Genomic DNA, 20,226 nt, shown 5'->3' with positions numbered 1-20,226 from the left:
TAAATAAAAGAAAATACATGGTACAGCTCTGCCCAATATGGATAGGATGGGTGAAAATATATGGTACAGCTCTGCCCAACATGACTCCTGGCCCAACGTTTCTCAGTCCCCACATCCCAGGCAGCAGCTGTTGTGATCTCCAGGGATCTGTTCCGCTTTCATTCAGGAAGCAGCTGACTGACATTCCCAAAGCTCCTGTGAGTCATCTTTATTGCAACAGGCAGAAATGGTGTCCTGATCACAATCTCCCCCTCCCTCACATCGGAGATCGCTCGCATGATGGGGTGGGAACATCAGTCAGCTTCTTCCTCAGTGAGTGGGGAATGGGCCCCCATTGATCCCAGCAGCTGTTTTCCAATAAGTGAGGACTGGAGGACTTTCATAGTTCCCCTAATAGGGAATATGAAGGGATTGTGAACACTAATCAGTTATGAATGTGTAACTGTCTAGGTCACGCATTCATAACTCCCCAACAGGATCCCAGATACTCACTTTGGGGGGGGGGGGGGAATTGTATTTTTTTGTATGGTCAAAAAGTGAAATGGAAATCAGGCTTGACATTCAACCACCCTTACGCTGTTTTGGTTGGTGTAACTATTCCAACTAAATCCACAAGATGGCAGCCCTGAAAAAGTCTTCCGAGATCGAGTTTACAAGTAATAAAATTGGAATATGCCTCCTGAGACACCTTTTATATATGTATGAGATTACTCATTCGCAGCTCTCCACAATGTGTTGGATTGTGTGCTGCGCATATAGGCACATACGAATGAAAGTCAGTAATGAATGTTACACATTCCTCTCTCATCACCAAAAGGGCCACTGATATAGGTGTTTAATATGCCACTGATATATAGGCACTGGAAATTCAAATTAACACTTGAAAATAGATATTCTTGGAAATATGGGGGAAAGTCATAGAACATTAGGGCCATCTAGTTCAATGGAAATACACATCTAAAGCACTCCTGAAAGATTTTTAAAGGCCTCCAAAGAAGGAGAGTTGTCCATCACCCTCTAGGCAATCTATTCCACTGTCAAACAGCTCTTATAGTAAAGAAGTTACAAAGAACAAAGGCATTTCCTCCAGAGGAAACTGCGAGAATTGAAAGATTGCTTTGAATCTTCTATAGCTCTTGGGAATGAACGCACTATGTCCCTGTCAAGTAGGTTTGCCTGGTGATATAAGAGACAGGGCTGCTGTTGTGTAGATGAGGGAATTTCAGCAAATGTTGCCTGTCACGCAACCAGGTAACAAGCAGCATCTGCAGACATTCTCTCTTCTAGACAACCATTAAAGGGATGGGATCCCTGCCTCTTTTACCACCAGGCAAACCTACTTGTCAGGTGCCAAGAGTGACCACTTGGGGAATATGAAACCAAAGCATGAAAGACAGCATGGCTTTGCATAAAATTTGCATGTAGTAATTTATATACTATCTTCTATATAAATAAAAATGCAAACATTTGTTTGTTCAAAATCTTAAATCTCTGAAAGTGCTTCACTGATTGCTTTGAAATTTTGACACGACGTTCCCTTCAAATACACCCATGTTTTATACCAACTATTATATAGTCACATCTGTGACAGGTAAATATATATATATATTTTAAAAACCGCCATCTGTCTGAAGTAACAGTAACACACGCAATACTAAATATTCAATTGCCGTTTGCAATCACCATCAACAAAGCTCAGGGCCAATCTTTAGAATTGTGCAGTTTAGATCTAGACATGGGTTGCTTCTCACATGGACAATTATTATGTTGTGTGTTGTAGAGTCGGCAAAGCAAACAATCTCTATATCTAAACAGACATGAGCGATCAGAAATTGTTGGTTGGTTTGTTTGTTCAGAAAAGAGAAAATGGAAACCTAAAAGGATCAGATGGTTTGTGTGAGTCACTTTGTGTCCTTTTGCAGGGCTGAGGCTTCGGCAGAGATGGCTGTGCAGACTGCAGCATGTTTTAACAAGGCAAAGCAAATGGGGAAATTTTTGCGGGGACCGTACACTACAAAGCTTTGCTGGCCATTAAAGCAGCAAAGAGTTGCAAAGAAAAAACAAGGCTTGAGGCATCCCATTGCCAAGTGAATCCTAGATGCTAATGTGGTGTCCTTTTTTGTGTGCTTCAGGAGGGCACTGATGCTGAAACATGCACCGTCTACGACAATTTACTAGATTAACCCAAGGTTCAAAACACACAATTCCTAGTTTCTCCCATATGAAGTCTCTGTCCTTACCTATTTCTCCTCTGGCTATTTCTCCCTGCACTCAGTGCTTCCACCAGTATTGTGTCTTTCTCCAGTAATGGTAGGAAGAGGGCACATGATGCCAAGATGGTTTTGACTGGTTTCATCTAGATAGATGCCATCCTTCCCAGGATAGGATAGTCTTAGAAGGAATTTTGCTTACTGCCCATACTGGTCCCAGAACCTTAATGGTTTATTGCCATTACTTTAAGTCTCACCAACCCAAACTGAACATACTTGAGTCTTGAGACTTTGTTTTCTGAGCTCTTCAGTGGTGGTACCTAGGGTTCCTGATCTCAGGGCCTGGATTCTCTTTGGGGAAGTCCTGTGAATGATTTGTTCCTGGAGCATTCCTGGTTCTTCCAGGGATAAGTCCTCTCTAAGCACAAGGTGTGTGAAAATATTTGCCGCGATTGTGCGACTGTCCCCAGAAAATGCCTATTTAAACCTCCAATTTCCCCCCGTGTGATAAAGTCCATAGCTGCTTAACATAGTTGATGCTTAATGACATCCTCTGTGACATTAAAACAGGTCATCATTTAAATCTCAGGCTTTGAAATCTCTGGGCCTGAAAGAGCTCAAGCTTGGCAACTGTAGGCTGGCACTATGGCTATGGGATTTTTAATTTTAATTTTAATTTAATTTTAGTATTGCTGGTGTCTTTTGGATTATTTTAGATGGACTGTTTTAAGAGGTATTTAATGACACAGTTTGTAGTGCCATCCAGTGGCTAACTGAGCTTTGTGCAAGCATTGGATCCAGTCCCTCGGAACAGGGCCTTCTCTGTAGGAGGGAACAGCAACCAGTTCCTCCTTCAGCCTCACATTCCAAGTGAGAAGACAAGAGGAAGTAGTCTGGTCTCACACTCCTCACTGCCATTGCTGAGAAATATCAGACTAAAAACAAACCACAGACAGAACAATTGCTTAACCCTTTCTTCCAATTGACCACAGGAACAGACTTGCCACCCATTTCCTAATTTACTAGGTGGCTTATCTTTCACATCTTCAACATAGTCTTGTTAGGTGGCCACTTACAAAGTTTATATATATATATATATTATTTCTTTTATTCCTTTATTCTTTTAAAATTTTCTTTAAATACATTTTGGCTGTGAAATTGTAATTTAAATATATAATTTTAATTTTGCTAACTGATTATGTCACAACTGTTCCTTTTACATTCAATGATATATGGGACTTATGATTTATGAGTAACATTAGTACAAAAGCATTACTAAGGGATCTGCATGATGTGGTATAGGAAAGGTCATGGGTGTGTGTGTGACACCATGAGTTATCACATTAGTTGACACCAATCCTAGTGATGCCACTGGTTAGGTTATTGGTGGGCCCCAACAGCAACATGACTACCTTGAAGGAAAGTAGCAAATCGGTGACAGTTTATGCTGACAGTGGCATCAGAACTGCCTTACATTATCATTTTTCATTTCATTGAAATGAAAAACACTCCACAGAAAATAATTAGGAAAGCAAATTTATATGCAAATACTCATAGTTATAAGTATGTAGCAAGCATACATCCAAAACCTGCATGATCCTTAAACTTATGCATCAGAACCTTAAAGTAAAGGCACATGACACAGACTCCCAGGAAGGACCCTTTGCTACATGACTCTTACTGAAATGAACCAGAGCTGTGCAAGCGGAGCTTAGCTCAGTAGTGGAGGACTTGCTTTGCATACGAAAGACCCCGCGTTCAATTCATGAGATCTTTAGTTACAAGAAAAATCACGTTGCAGTGACCCTTGACAGCTTCTGCTAATCTAGCTTGACAATACAATGGTAGATGGACAAAGAGCTTAAGCTGGTATGATACAATTTACCATGACTGCAAGTTATGGTAACCACAGTCATAACTGCAAGTTGTTAGGTTGGATTCAGGTGTAAATATTCATTCATAGAGATAGCAATGTTGTAGTATAAAAAGACACTTATGAGACTAAATGGGAAGAAACAATTTGTAGCATAAACTTTTGTAAGGTTAGTCTGCTCATTCCACTGAGGCTCCATTCCATGCCTCTAACAAAATAGACTCTAGAATAATAGAATCATAGAGTTGGAAGAGACCACAAAGGCCATCCAGCCCAACCCCATTCTGACATGCAGGAACTCACAATCAAAGCATCCTTGACAAAAGACCATCCAGCCTCTGTTTAAAGACCTCCAAGGAGGGAGACTCCACTTCACTCCAAGGGAGTGTGTTCCACTGTCGAACAGCCCTTACTGTCTGGACGTTCCTCCTAATGTTAAAATGGAATCTCTTGAATGATTTTTAAACATCATTTGCTTGATGAAGAAGCCAATGGAGCTTCAAAAGCAAACATGATGCGCATTATGTTTGGTCAATAAAGGCATCACTCTTTTCTGGCTTGTGGCCTTTGGAGGATTTTGCTGCATGCCCAACATGGCTAACCCTGAATATGTTTGCTTGAAGATGGCTGTTTGGAGAAGGATAGGATTTATCCCCCCCCCCCCCCCGCTCCAAGAATTCTGTATTGTGTTGCACAATAGTAGTTTTACCCACACTGCAATGGGTATGTCTGTCGAGGAGAGGGGCACCCTAAAACAGAGCAGATGATCTCCTTGGAAGAAGTTACATAGAAAAGATTCAAATGAAAGTTCACAGTTGCAGGCCTGCTCTTGAAGGACAGCATTTTGAGTAGACCTGTTCAAGAGGAGACTGAGTAGAAACTTGTATTTCAAAGCTTTGACTTTGAAGGACAAAAGAGGGGTGGAAAGGAGGGAAGACTATTTGAAGGTGGCTGCAGGTCTCCTTATGTCACTGTAAACATCCAGTCTGTGTCCTTGAAGTTCCTGTGAAATGAGACAGAAGCAGAGCGTCAAGGAATATCTATATTATTCAGCAGACCTAACAGTTATTTGATGAAGAGCGCTGCTAGATCAGACATGTTTCTTAAAATTTCTCCAACAGTGTTCAAATACTTCAGATTGTTGCAGCAACATCCCAGACCAGGGCCATACTTCATTGGCATAGTGCCACCAGTTGAGCCCTTTTGTTGTTAGCTGCCTTCAAGCTGACCTCGACTCATGGCAACCCTGTGAATGAGGCATCTCTACATTCCCCACTATCTACTTCTCTGCTTAGGTCTTGCAGGCCCAGGGCCATGGCCTTTCTGATTGAGTCTATCCATCTGTCATGTGGTCTTCCTCTCTTTCTACTGCCTTCTACCTTTCCTAGCAATACTGTCTTTTCTAGTGAGTCTTGCCTTCTCATGATGTTCCAAAGTATGACATTTTAGTGTGGATTTGTCCATTCTGGTGCTGCTACACTTTCTGCTTGCACCAGAGCTCTCATAAAGCATGGCTGTTGGTTACCACAACCTTACCTCTTTCTCTCTTTAGATATGCTTACTTTGTGGAGGTGCCTATTATGAGAGACAGGTCCGTGCTCAGTTCTTTTCAGAGATGGTGGCTGTTATGTTAGGTTCCCCAACAATGCCTATTGTCAATGTTAGCATTGCATTTGGATGATTGTAACAAAGTTAGGGGGGTCACAATTTTGTCACACTCACCTCATAGTGGGACTCATGTTGACTCTTCTTTATGTCTGCAAAGAAGAAAGTGAAGAGGGAGGTTGAAGAAAAGACATGCTCTCTGTTTTTTTACTCCACTGAAATATGGGCAAGAGACAGGGACAATATGTGCGTGCTGTTCTGTTTCATCCATGCTTCCCTTTCTGACTTGTTCTTCATTTTTCAGTATACCATCTCTTCATTATCAATACAGGTTGGTTTGTGAAGATTATACAGGTGAGGGCTAGGAAGCATGTGACGCTTCAGATGTTGGTTGAATGTATCTCCCATGATTCGTTGCTACTGGCTATATTGGGTAGCGTTGAGGGGAGCAGGAGCCCCAAACATGGAGAGCCATATGTTTTCCACTCCTGCATGCAGGTGCTAGGGTTAAATGAAATGGTGGCCATATTTAGACCTATGTCTGACAAGCAGTTGCAACCCTATGGTTGCCTATCAGGAAGGGCCTCAGTGACAGGAGGGGAGTGGCATAGCAGGGGTCTTTTATTCTACAATACAGAAACAGCATCAGGAGACACAGTTTTTATTCTACAATACAGAAACCACCCGCTCCCATGTGTTTCAGTGTGGTCAAATTTACAAAGACTTTTGAACAATTCTGAATCTTATAACATCGTGATTTCCTCAACAATGAATCCTGATGTTATTCATTATGTTTATCATTAAGAAGCTGTGCATTATCCCTTCTGTAACTAAAATGCATAAAGCAGGGGGGAGGTTTGTTTCCATGTTCTCTTTTAAAACTTTTAACAATAATTGCCTCTTTTATATGGGAGTGGAACAGAAGCGTGAAAAGAATTTGACTACTTTTCTGCCAAATTTGTCTCTGGATGTTAAGATTTCATGTCCCGGCTCTTCAGGCCACATATGGACTGTGCCAACCCCTTGGCTAAAGCTTACTGAACTACTAGTCATGACAGACCAAGAAATGCCATTTTCAAACCCTCTCCAGCACGAGCAATTGCTGCCCAAGGCAAACAGAAGAAATCTTCAGCAGAAGGGAACAGAAGTTACTTCACTCAGACTCAAGAGGATATGACACAGTTCAAAGCTTTGGTTAAAGATGGCAGGTAAAGGCTGTGTCTGCACACTGTGAGAACCAAACAAGAAACTACATGTCTACTGTTTTTCTTTACTTGGACTTAAACAAAATGAAATAAAAACTAGTGGCACCTGCAACGAAATGCTGCAGCATATTCTAATCTTTTAACTAATATTTAGGGTATCAGTCACCCCTCCTCAGTTTACTGCATTTCAACTCTCCATTTTAATTTTCCAGTTGAACACTTGGTGACTAGTAAGCATGTTCTCTTTTTACAGAGATGGTTTTTGCAGGGTAGGTGTAAGTGACAATTGTCATCTAAGAATTTCTTTCTAAAAGACTCTACTCCATGTTCAGGCATGGGCGGCTTCAGTTTGTTATTCTAGTCATTCTTGATGAAAGCAACTTTTTAAGCTCCAGGAGGATGGGAACATGAGGGGGGGAAAAATCACAGCTCCAAAAATTTTCTTAGCCAGCATAGCCTTTTGTGGGGCCCTCAGACTCCTTAGAGACCACATCATCACTTTTCTGAACCACCCCACCACTACCGACAATTGTAGGGAAGGGAAGTAGATTTTGATATATATTGTAATGTATTTTATTATTGTTAGCTGCCCCGACTGACCTCAAAGGGGCAGGATATAAATAAAATTTTATTTATTTATTATTATTATAATTATTATTATTATTACCCCAGACGTCTTTATTTTCTCATTACACCTTTTTGGAGGCCAACAAATAAGCATTTTTTTTTTAAAAAAATAGCAAAACAGAATTTCCTAGTTGTGTGAAAATATGTGGATGGAGGAAGTGATGGCTCTTGTGTCAATGGGGTGATAAATCTGGATTTTAATCAACTATAAAGGACTTGTCCATAGTGCTGAACCTATATGGAGAGACGCTTCAGCATTTTGGATATAACTTCTTTAAAATTCAAATTAAGGTCTGCTACTTGCTGGGATAATTTAGCTGTAGATCTTTTGGACTCAGTGGGGCATGAAGCTCCTTCCAACTATGTGATTTTACCTGAAGCACATCTGCCATCCCACTGATATGGAAGCCACTGGCTGCTATGGAGAATGGCCCTTAGTACTCAGGGTGTGTGTGAAAAATGGGATGGGTGCAGTTCTTGGACCTTTTGCAGTTGCCCATGCCCTGGCATTTGTGACCAACAGTTCTACACTCACCTACTACTCTCATGCACACAGTTAGTGCACACCCATTTGGAACAAACCTACAGGTTTCTAGTCCCTTTACTGGCATATATGTGCTATCAGCTGCTCATGTATCACAGGATCTATCCACACGGCACAGTTACACTACTTTGATACCACTAACTACTATACCTCTTTCCTCTGAAACCCTGAGATTTGGAGTTTAGTGAAGGGCACATACAATTCTCTGCAGAGAGCTATGGTGCTGTACTTCAGGAGACAGGACTAGAGGAACACTTCTCAATTTTTGGTCCTTCGGGTGATTTGGACAATAGCTTCCAGAAGCTCTAGCCCATACAGCCTGTGTCCAGGAATTTTGGGAGTTGAACTGCCAAACATCTGGAGGACCACAGGATCAGAACCACTGGCCTAGAGCTCTCTTATAGAGCTCTCTCAGTATCTCACCAAACTGCAAACCCCATAATTCCATAAAATGGATATACAGCAATTCAAGTGCTATCAAACTGCCATAATATGTGGGACACAGCCACAGAGAGGTATGACCAAATACACAAGAGGAATGAAAAATCCCCCCCTAAAACCCTCCCTCCTCACCACTGCTGGCTGCTGACTGCCGTTGATAGATGCAGCTGGACACGTAGTACACTGCCAAGGCGATGAGCAAAGTCAGGAGCAGATCTCCCAGCACTACACCAGCGATGGCACCTGGACTGAGCTGGTAGCAGTTGCCACAATCTGAAAAGAAATGGTAATGGATAGACATGGGAGAAGCAGTCCTGGCCCCATTAGGGTTGCCTCAGGATCCTGGGGTATTATCATCAAAAGGCAGCTAACAGTGTTGTGCAATAAACAGTGCCAAAGCTATTTTTTTCCCTCTGGCTGAAATAATGGTTTAAAAGCCATATGTAGTAATCTTCCTAGTGATGTAGCAAGAGTGACCTTAAATAAGCGGCTGTACAAATAGCCAGATCTTCAGCCAGATTGAGGCCATGGCAACTGCACGCTGCAGCCCTGATCCAGCATTTCTGGGGCATGAAAAGGAGCTGCAAAAAGCGGCTCCTTTTTGCATCCTGGAAAGAGCATGATAGTCACGGCGCCATGGCTATACAGGGATCCTTTGTAGCTGCATTGTCTGGATGCAGCACCGGAGGAGTGCCTTGATGTTGCATGCCATGTGGAGCGGTGTGCGGATTTGGGGTGTGCTGACTCCGCACACCAGGCCAGCTTTAATGGCCAGTCTGAAGAGCCCCTTAGCTGCTGGAGATGTTATAAAGCATGATACATTAAGCATCAAACAAAATTGCACATATGTGAAGTTGAAGGCTTTCATGGCCCACATCCATAGTTTTTTGTGAGTTTTTCAGGCTATGAGGCTGCTTTCTAGAAGAGTTTTTTCCCCCTGACGTTTTGCCAGGAGCTGTGGCTGGCACCTTCATAGAATACTGGCATGGAAGAGAGTGGGGTATATTGCTGATGGTTGAGGGGGAAGTGATTTGCATGTTAATCTGTGTATTGTTCTGTTGTTGAATGGCAAAGTCTCAGGGTGTCTGTTTAATTAATGCACAGTGGCACATAGTATGCCATGCAAATAAACAACACCAGCTCAGCTAAATGAGGAAAACACACACACATGAAGACCTGGGAGCCTTAGCAGATGGGGCCAGATGCTGTGGCATTATTTAAAGGAACCAGGCGTGGATCTTATTAGTAGTCCAGATGTAAGACAGAACAGGTGTTGTGTCTCTGAATAGGACATAATATGGAAGAAATGCATTTAAAAAACTCCACAAGACCAGATTCATGAGTGTAGCGACTGACAGTAGGAACCAAAGAGTTTCCTGAGTTGTTTGTAGAGAAGCAATTTAGAGGAAGCAAAGAATTGAAAGTTTAAGCTGCATCTGCCCAGTTTTAAATATAGGCATATTGGCTGCATAGGCCAAATAAACATTTCTTCATTCCATATCCCTCCAGCATCTGTTTGTCCACTTTACAATTCAGGTGGGCAGAAGGTAGATCTAGATCTACTGGTGGATTTCTGGGCAATTTGCAGTAGATCACCAAGTATCTCTCAGACTCACAATTGTTTAACCATAGGAGTAACACATTGATTTCCCTCCTGCCCTGAATAATACTGTTCAAATGAGAAGGTGCGGGTGTGTTCATCATCACAGTGTGGGAACTAAAGGCAGATTTTTACATGGGAAGACTGCATTCTCCCTTCAGTTCTGATACTCAAAACAGAATAAATAAATAAAATCCCCAACTCAGTGGTTTTTAAAAATGAAATTCTGAGCATGTTTTGCACTAGGCTCTAGAGGGTGGACCATGACATTATAATAAAATATGTATTTATTGGATATATATTCTGCCTTTCTTCTAAATATGGGATTCAAGATGTGTCATACAGTAATATAAAGAAGAGAATAAAACTGTGATGCAAAACAAAACCAGCGACTGACACTTATACAACATATGGGCCGCGTGGGCAAGACTTTGTAGGAAGACACAGGAGAGGCTCTTCTCGACTATGGCATCCTTGTACTACCTTCCCCTTGGAGGCCTGATTGGTGTTAATGCTGGTTTCATTCTGTTGCCAAACCATAAAGTATGGCTTTATGGGGCCTAAATGATTTTATCCAATTTGCATATGTGCTACAGTTGGCACTATTTTAAATTGTTTTAACTGATTTTAAATTGTCTGGTTTTAAGTGATAAATAATTTAGTATGCTTTTAGTCTTTTAAAATTATTGTTATTTATTGTATGCAGAGCCATAGGGTAACCAATTCAGGATGGTACCAGACCCAAACCTGAGACTTATGGACAGCCCCTAGTGATTATTATTAAGCATTATGCCTTAAGTACCAATCACGGCTAGTCACAGCTTATCATTCAGACACATGCACATAAGGAACACATTTTCCTGTTTGAAAATTAAGACGGATGTCTTAACTAAGGCCCAGTACATGCGGGCGGGAATTGGCATGCTGGCACCGATTTTAGGGTTCGGGAGCGCGCAACAACTGCACGCTCCCAAACCCTAGCATGTCACAGCGACACCATCATGGCACGTACACAGTGCTGTCCACATGGTGCACACGTCAATGATGTCACGTGTGCACCACATCCATATGGGATGGTGCACATGTGATGTCACTGCGATGCCCCAGGGTGCTAATGGTGCCTTGGCAGCATCACTGGAAGCATCTGGGCAGTGGCATCATGGCTAGATTGAAGACAATTTAGGTCTGATAACATCTGGGGGCATCCCGGATCTTGAATTGAATGTGGAAGAGGTAAACCGGCATATTTGTGCATGCAATAAGCTTTTAAATGTGCCTTATTGTGTTTCCCTAATTAGGTGAAAAGGAATAATACTGTGATTTCACATTAGCCTGGGAATAGCTCATTTAGTTTTAATGCAATAAGCTCCTTAATCTAATCTACTTGATTCTAGCCAGAAAATGGATGGTGAGCAGAGCAAAGCGTGATGCCTGGCACCACAGTGACTGGGAGGGAAGAAGGACACTAACTACATAAACCTCCCAAAGAACTGTTGCAAGTTGCAGCAACAAATCAATTAAGTCTGCATCCACACTGCAGAAAAAATCCAGTTTCACACCACTAGCTACCATGGCTCAGTGTTGCAGAATTCTGGGAACTGTGGTTTGTTTTGACACCAGAGTGCTGTGACAGAGAAGGCTAAATATCTCACAAAACGACATTCCCAGAATTCCATATCTTTGATCCAGGGCAGTTAAAGTGGTGTCAGACTGGATTATTTTTGCAGTGCAAATGCAACCTTAGCCTTGTAAACTGTAGGAAGCTGCTGCTGCTGCTCTTCTAGCTAAGCTGGAGTTTTACACATAGTGCTATCTTTCTTCTCACATAGTGATCTCTTGCCTGGACCTGAGCCCTGACTTGTTCCAACTAGGGAAGTTGCATCCTCATTTCCCAACTGGAATCTGGAGATTGTCCAGTCTCATGGCCCAGCCCTGAGACCTGGCAGTTTAACACCCTGACAACTTCAGACATAGGGTAGGATATAAATATTTTAATAAAATAAATACATAAAAATAAAATAATTAATCAGCTTTAAATTAAAAACAGTTTCAAAGTAGTCCCCACGATTTACAAAGTTAGTAGTTCAAAATATTACAAAAGGCAGTGCAAGTAGACTCTTACCTCTCTGTTGGGCTGCTCCTACAAGAAAAAGAAATGGGAGTTAGTCCATTACTGAAGTGACATTTTTCAGATTGTTCCCTCCCTTGATTTGTTTCCATTCAAGCCATATTGTGTGGCTTGAGTGTCGGTTTGAGTGATGGAGTAGGATTCCAGGATACAATGGCTCAAATTCCTGTTCAACCATAGAAATAAAGCTTAGGGAAACCACACTCTCTCTCAGCCTGATGGGAAGGCAATGGCAAACCTCCTTGGAGCATGCCTTGCCAAGAAAACCCCATGATACATTCTCTTTAGGGACCCCAGAAGTTGCAAATGATGTGAAAGCACACAACAACAACATGTTTGATTAATGGAAGAAATTAAAAATCCTTGAATAAGAAGCAAAAGTGCTGTTGTCTGGGAACTGCTAAAATTTCCAACTTAAAGCGAGTCTTACTAATTAGGACAGAGTGGGACAAACTGAAATGAATTTGACTCTGGCCTCTGGGAGGGCAGAAAGGGGATCACTTTGGATCTTCACTCTTGCTGCTTGGTTCCTCTACTTCCATTTTTCTTACAAGGGATACATACCTCTCCCTGCCTGACCCCATCATGTACCACTTATCCGCTCATATTGCACCACTTTTGTGATGAAAGGCCTCCTCCCCAGTTACATGGGAAGACTGAAATTCCCAGGCACCTCTGAACATTTGAAAAACAACAATTGCCACTCCTGAGATCTCTTCTGTATCACCCTCTGGATTTCTCCAATATCATAAAATCTTAGGGCCTGAACAGACAGGCCAAAATAAAGCCGGTTCGGGTCACTTTGGAGGTATGCTGTTTAAATGATGCATGCCTCCTAAGAGGCTGGAAGCTGCGCCAAAGCCATGCTCTTAACATGTTTCTCCTTCTGTTTGTGGTTATGGAGAAGTCACTGCAAAACTTTTTCTTATATACAATAGAGATTCGATCCCTCTCTCGCTCTTGCATTTTGAATATTATTGTTTTTTATATTATCTTTAGAAGTTAAAAGGCTAGAAACTTCAAGGTGGTGGTAGCGCTTTAAAAACCATCCCTCTCCTCTTGTCAGGATAGGGTTATTGTGCTGAGAATATTCACAGTTTCTGCACTTTCAAGATGAAGAATTACTGGACAGAAAACAAACAGTGCAGGCTAGTAATCTGCTAAACACCTCAAAATAATAAAAGGAAACAGATACAATCATGTCAAGTTGACCGCAATGCTGAGGCTACTTTGAATTGCAAGAGTAGGAAAGTAGATAAAAGCTTATATGTGCAACTCAGTGCCTCCAGTGTGGTGTGTGTGTGTGTGAAAGAGAAAACATATCCATTCCTTAAAAAGAATCTGTTTCATGGCAAGCATGAAAGAATCCAGCTCTCCATTTATTGCCGTCAGTCAGTGCCTTCATGTTTAGGCTGGTGAAACTGAGGGCCATTTTACTCTTAGTGCTATGATTCCACTTTAACTGCCCTAATTCTATTGTGTGGAATCCTGGGATTTGTATTTAGGCAGAGGCATTTAGAATGTTGATCCAGAGAGCTCTAGTGCCCTCCATAGGATCTAGCTATGGCAATTAAAGTGGAATCATAGGAAATTATCAGATAGGAAATCCTTTTCCCATCCTTTTGGCGTGATCACGAAAAAATTTTCATACGACGTTGTGCTTATCCTGTCATTGGAGTTTATCACACAGGGCCACTTACCACTGCCAAATGTTGCTGAAGTGTTGCCCAAATGTTTCAGAAGCGCCGGAGATGGGATCATCTTTTGTGCTTCTGAAACGTCACAGAGGCTTCCTGCTTTCCTTCCATCATGGAAGCATTCATGGGGAAGCCTTAGAAAATACATTTTTATTACTGGGATCTTTTGTTTCCCCTCTGTGTTGGGACGATGGCACATGTGCTCGCAGAGAGGGTTCTGAGTGCCACCTCTGGCATGTGTGCCATAGGTTCGCCATCACTGGTCTATATTTTATGACTACAAATTTGGAGCTACCTTGCAGAAAGCCTATTAGTGAATTGTAAATATGTGCATCCAGCCACTTGTAAATGTGCTCCAATGTGCACTGGGGATTTCTGATAAAACATCGAATGCACTTGCTGTGCTTTGACACTTTGTAGCCAGTCCCTGGATACACTTTCATGACATTGCACATTGGGGCATGGTGCATCAGTCACTCCGCTGGCTACCATTGTGTAATGGACATTCATATACTGTAACAGCACGGCAACCTCTAAGTTAATATGGATGTTGCAAAACTACTAAATTCTGCTTCGTGTACATGTAAGGCCATTTACAAAGATGTTAAATCCCACGACAGTGTGGTTTAGTGGTTTGGATGCTGGACTAGGAACCTGGAGCCCAGGGCTTGAATCTCCACTTAGCCCTGGAAACCTGCTGGGATACCTTGGGCAAGTTACATTCTTTCAGTCTCAGAGGAAGGCAGTGGCAAACCAGCTCTGAATAAATCTTGCCAAGAAAACTGTGATAAGTTGCTATAAATCAGGAACAACTCGAGGACACGCAATAACAAAGTCCCAAGCAAACTGCCAGCCGCCACCACCACCATCAAAATTTTCATCGTCATCATTATTTTCCTGCCTTCCCCCAGTTTGGTACTTGGCAAAAATTAAAACAAATACAGCTCAAAATTTATACCCATCCCCACTTTTTGGACTACTCAGAGTCCTTCAGTCAACATGACCAAGGAATATTCTGGCTGGGGTATTCTGGGCATGTAATCTACAAAATGTTCCCAAGGTCTTGTTTTAGTTTCCTACGGTGTTATAATTTAACCAGCTAATACAACAACAACAACAACAACAACAACAATAATAATATCCCACTTTTCTGTATAAAACAATCAATGCTAGTATTGGAACATGACTTTTTTGGGGGAAGAGGGTTGTAGCAGCTTGTGGGATAAATTTAGACCAGGGAAATGGTAAGAAAGATATGGGTCAAAAAGCCCTCTCTTGAAATACGTATGTTTTTATCAAAATGAACACACAAACCCACACAGCACCACACCAGAGCCGCTTCCATGTGAGAAAGGAAAAAAAAGTTAGGAGATATGATCACAGACCTCCAGTGGCACATTTTGTTTTTGTCATAAATAATGTGTCACTTTTCAGAGATAGCTCTCGGAGAAGAGCGATAATTCCCCCAGCTCAGCCTGGGCTTGTGACAGCCTTGACAGTTAAAAACAGAAGCTTTATCTAAGGCTGCATATTGCTCTGTTTATCAGTCGCTGGAGACAAAACGCAGGGGATTACTGTTGCCATCATACTGTCATCATCATACTCACCATCCTCACTGGAAAACAATGTGGTGTAGTGGTTAGAGTGTTGGACTTGAAGATCTGCATTCTCAGTATTCCCACTGAGCCATAAAACTCACTGAGTGATCTTGGAACAGTCACTGTCTTTCAGCCTAAACTACACTGTGGGGACTTTGTGAGGATCAAAGCTGGAAGGAGAACTATGAATGCTGCTTTGAGCAAATTTGATGGAAAAATGTGTTTTTGTGTGTAATATAAATAAATCTCCTCAGTATCCTGCAAGCATCAGATGCTGTCTGATCTTAGGAACTAACTAAGTGAAAGCCAACCTCAGTTTTGTTGCATTTCTCTGAATTCTACCTCCATTCCCATCTTGTCCTTGTTTCTATTGGACTGGATTTTTTCCCTTTCCCTTTTACAATTAAATTGGTGTGGGGTTTTGCGTTTTTAAACTATGCATATTTGTGCATGCTTTTGTAATGTATGATTACCCTCAGTGACCAAAATGTGTCACTACATATGTACCCATTTTTAGCCAGTCACAATTTAAAAATGTCACCTGGTTTTGTAGTGGAGGCAGGACAAGATTTGTTTGCAAGGAGTCTCAATGGATGCAAAATAGATACTTGCATTGAAATAATAAATGATTATTCCTTATCTGTAGCCTGTTGAAGCTAAGGTGAAGAAATACAGAAGGAGGGATTGAGATGTTTGCCTATTAGGAAAACTCCTCAAGGAAACATATGAGTATCTGGGTTGTCACTTTTTAAAGGGGACAAAATAACGGCCGGCCTGCTCCTGTTCAGTAAAGAACAGAATATTAGATGCAGAAAAAATTAGTCTGACAACTGACAAAAGTCAGAAACGGCTGATTTCAGGTCAGTAAAGCAGAGCATAACTAGCCACATTTCCTCTGCTGCACTCAACAGGCTTGGTCTGCCATCTCCAACTTGGCAAGCCAGGATAATGCCATACTATAACTCCCATTGCTTCTCCTGAAAGCGGGTATGATGAAAGCTGTAGTCCAACAAATCTGAAAGGGACCCCATTGAGGATGACTGACTGCTCAGTTTCCTACACAGACATCCATCCACCCCATCTCCCATATTCCAGAGTGCAAAACGCTTGTAAGACAAAGTATGAAAGCCTTTAAAAGGTTCAGGCTGAGGCCTAACCCTCCTACTGTGTCCTTTTTTTTTCCAATCACGTTTCCTCATGTTACACAAGAAGGGAAGCTGACAGAGTGTCCTCTCATTGCCCCATTCTGGTCCTGTGTGAGCCTTTGTGGGTAACAACGCATACCAACAAGGTGACGTTAAAGAACTCACACTTTCCTCCATGATGAGTGAACAGCAGTTGAAAGACAAGACTGTAAGAAAGAGAAACCCCAAGAGGCCATTTTGTATGCATATCTCATTTCTTGTGACCATCATGCCCAAACCTATGTCAGAATTTGCTCACAAATTCTCTGGAATATATCCTATTAATGTTAACAGGCTAGGGAAAAGCTACCAATGTTAGATTGAAGTAAGCTATGATATGAGAGAAGTGTCTCAGAGTATTTTGGGTGGAAGAGGACCAGATTAAAGGAGATAAACTCTAAAATTGTGATGTAAGTCACATAACACTCCTTAGAAGATATTGGAAGAGTCTTTGTGTGTTTAGGATGCAGTCATCCCACCATATCCACAGATTTTTTTTATCCACAGATCCAACCATCCACAGCTTAAAAATATACCAAAAAAAAAAAAAAATTAAATTCCAAAATGCAAACCTTAATTTTACTGTTCTAAATATCACCATTGCACTATGCCATTGTATTTAATAGGAATTGGGCATCTACAGATTTTGGTTCCATGGGGAATTCCCGAACCAAACCTCAGCTGATACCAAGGGCGGATTGTAGTTTCTCCTGATCTCTGGCAATAAAATTGGATGGCACAAGGAAATGGCTGTTCAAGGGCTGATAGGGGAGTGATGGGGGTCAAGGGAAGGATCCAAAGCTGCAGAGGAGGCCAAAGACAGAAGAAGAAATGTTTGATCCGACTCACCCAGCTGTGCACAAGCCAAGCCCAGGATAATATGGAGGACAGGGATTCCTAGTTGGTCCATCACAAGGGCTCCCAAACTGGGAATGGAGCTGGATCTCAATATGTTTCTGACTAAGGTTGATCTGATTTTGTGCTCCCAAGGGGTTGGAAGCTCCCTTGGGACTGTAGCAGCGTCTTGCTGAAGGACAAGAGTGAAGAAATAGAAATAGTTCTAAGCAGGAAACCTCAAAAAGAGGAAGGGAGATGTCATAGGGGCGGGAGTCATATGGTGAATGCATCCTACTTCCCCAGGGGAAGTGAGTCCAGAGTCAGAAAAAAAGAGACAGAGCTCCTAATTTCCTTTCTTCCATTACAGTATCTTAGCAATGAATGATCATTTTTGTCTGGGTTGTGTTTTGACAAGAATTTTCACAATATTGTTCAAAAATTGAAATAATTTTTAAAAGTCAAGTAGGGGAGAAATCAAACATTGATCAGAATGGAGACTGCAGTCAAGAGATCAGAAGAAGGCTAGAATGCGGAGGGGCAGCTATGAAAGAACTAGACAAGATCCTAAAGAGCAAAGATGTGATACTGAACACCAAAGTTAGGCTCATCCAAGGCATTGTATGCTCCATCGCCAGGTATGGATGTGACAGCTGGAAAGTGGAATAAAACTAATAGAAAGAAAATCAACTCATTTAAGATGTGGTGCTGGAGAAGAGTGCTGAGGATACCATGGATGGCCAAAATGACAAATGGATGGGTCTTAGAACAGATCAAGGCCAAACTCTCCCTGGAAGACAAGTTGACTAAATTGAGGTTGTTGTATTTTGGCCACATCATGCGAAGGCATGACTCATTAGAAAAGATAGTCATGCTAGGAAAGGTGGAAGTCAGAAAGAGAGGCAGACTGCACACCAGATGGCTTTAAACTGAGTTATGTAGGGGAGAGAGACAATATTCTGGGAGGCAAAAGGGCTGGAGAAAATAGTCAAACAGTCATAGAGGGAACAAGGCAAACAGGGCAAGGACCCAACAATGGGAGGAAGAAACTTGCACAGGCAGCAAGTAAAGGGGAGGAGGGCAAACATTGCCCCATCTTCAAAAAGGGGGGAAAAGAGTATCCCAACAATTATTGTCCAGTTGGTCTGACATCAATATCAGGAAAGATTCTACAGCAGATCATTAAACAGAGAGTTCGTGAACATCTAGAAGGCAATTCCATAATCACAAAAAGTCAACATGGGTTTCAGAGAAACAAGTCATGCCAAACAAATCTAATCTCTCTCTCTTTATTTTTATAAAATTACCAGCTTGGTAGATGAAAGAATTGCTGTGGATATAGTATATCTTGATTTCAGTAAGGCCTTTGACAAGGTTCTCCATGACATTCTTGCACATAAGTTTGTAAAATGGGGGTTAGCCAATGCAGCTATTAGGTGGATTAGTCATCGGTTGACCAGCCAAAGCCAAAGGGTGCTCAGCAATGGCTCCTTTTCATCCTGGAAAAAAGTGACCAGTGGGGTCCCACAGGGCTCTGTCCTGGACCCAGTGCTATTCAACATCTTTATGAATGACTTGGATGACAGAATTGGGGCATACTTATCAAATTTGCAGATGACACTACAAAGCTAACAAAATGATATCCAACACAGAGAAATGTAAGGTACGGCACTTAGGGCAGGAAAATGAAATGCATGGCTATAGGATGGGGGAACAGCTGGCTTAAGGAGACTACATATGAAAGGGATCTAGGAGGCCAAGTAGGCCACAAATTGAACATGAGTCAACAGTGCAATGTGGCAGCTAAAAAGGCCAATGCAATTTTAGACTGCATCAATGGAAGTATAGTCTCTAGATTAAGGGAAGTAATAGTGCCACTATATTCTGCTTTGGTCAAGCCCCACCCAGAATACTGTGTCCAGTTCTGGGCTCCACAATTCAAAAAGGACATTGAGAAACTGGAGCATGTCCAAAGGAGGGCGACTAAAATTGTGAAGGGTCTTGAAACCATGCCTTATGGTGAACAACTTAGGGAGCTGGAGATGTTTAGCCTGGAAAAGAGAAGGTTAAGAGGTGATATGATAGCCCTGTTTAACTATTTGAAAGGGTGTCATATTGAGGAGGAAGCAAGTTTTCTGCTGCTCCAGGAAAAGTGATTCCACCTGAACATTAGGACGAACGTTTTGACAGTAAAGGCTGTTTGACAGTGGAACACACTCCTTTGGAGTGTAGTGGAGTCTCCTTCCTTGGAGGTCTTTAAACAGAGGCTGAATGGCCATCTGTCGGGATGCTTTGATTGAGAGTTCCTGCATGACAGGGGGTTGGACTGGATGGCCCTTGTGCTCTCTTCCAGCTGTAAAATTTTATGATTCTAACACACAGAAAATTAACTGGCAGGTGAACAGCGCTGTCAGTGGGATAGATCCTTCACTACCCTTGAGTACACAGGGCAGACCATGTGATACACAATGTGTACCAGTCAGCATCTACTGCCTCAGGCAGCCACTTCATCTGCTTAATGATAGCGCCAACTCTATTTCTGCTTATGGAAAGGGTGGTGTAACAGTTGTGGCCCTCTGTAAGACCTACTTCTCTTTGGTCACAGTAAAAGGGAAAAAGGAAAAGTTGTTTGAAAACATAGGAAGGATAGCAATAAGTGATGTTGTCATGTGTAACCTCC

At 42.0% G+C, this 20,226-nt stretch overlaps 1 protein-coding gene across 1 annotated transcript; it reads right to left on the bottom strand.

Annotated features, from left to right (window-relative positions):
• Positions 1-3,730: 3,730 nt before the first annotated feature.
• TYROBP (transmembrane immune signaling adaptor TYROBP) lies at positions 3,731-17,696 on the bottom strand. Its single transcript, XM_089478905.1, has 5 exons — positions 17,562-17,696; positions 12,228-12,245; positions 8,638-8,778; positions 5,806-5,840; positions 3,731-5,086 (listed from the first exon to the last, which is right to left on the bottom strand). The coding sequence occupies exons 1-5, from the start codon at positions 17,620-17,622 to the stop codon at positions 5,021-5,023; spliced, it is 321 nt and encodes a 106-aa protein (XP_089335031.1). The 5' UTR covers positions 17,623-17,696; the 3' UTR covers positions 3,731-5,020.
• Between the last annotated feature and the right edge of the window lie 2,530 nt (positions 17,697-20,226).

The sequence above is a fragment of the Sceloporus occidentalis genome, unplaced genomic scaffold, assembly GCF_023333645.1.
Source record: "Sceloporus occidentalis isolate IW3139 unplaced genomic scaffold, rSceOcc1.0.p SCAF_13, whole genome shotgun sequence".
NCBI classification, from domain to species: domain Eukaryota; kingdom Metazoa; phylum Chordata; class Lepidosauria; order Squamata; family Phrynosomatidae; genus Sceloporus; species Sceloporus occidentalis.
Note: the sequence above shows the minus strand (reverse complement) of the source record. Positions and strands in the feature narration are given on the sequence as shown.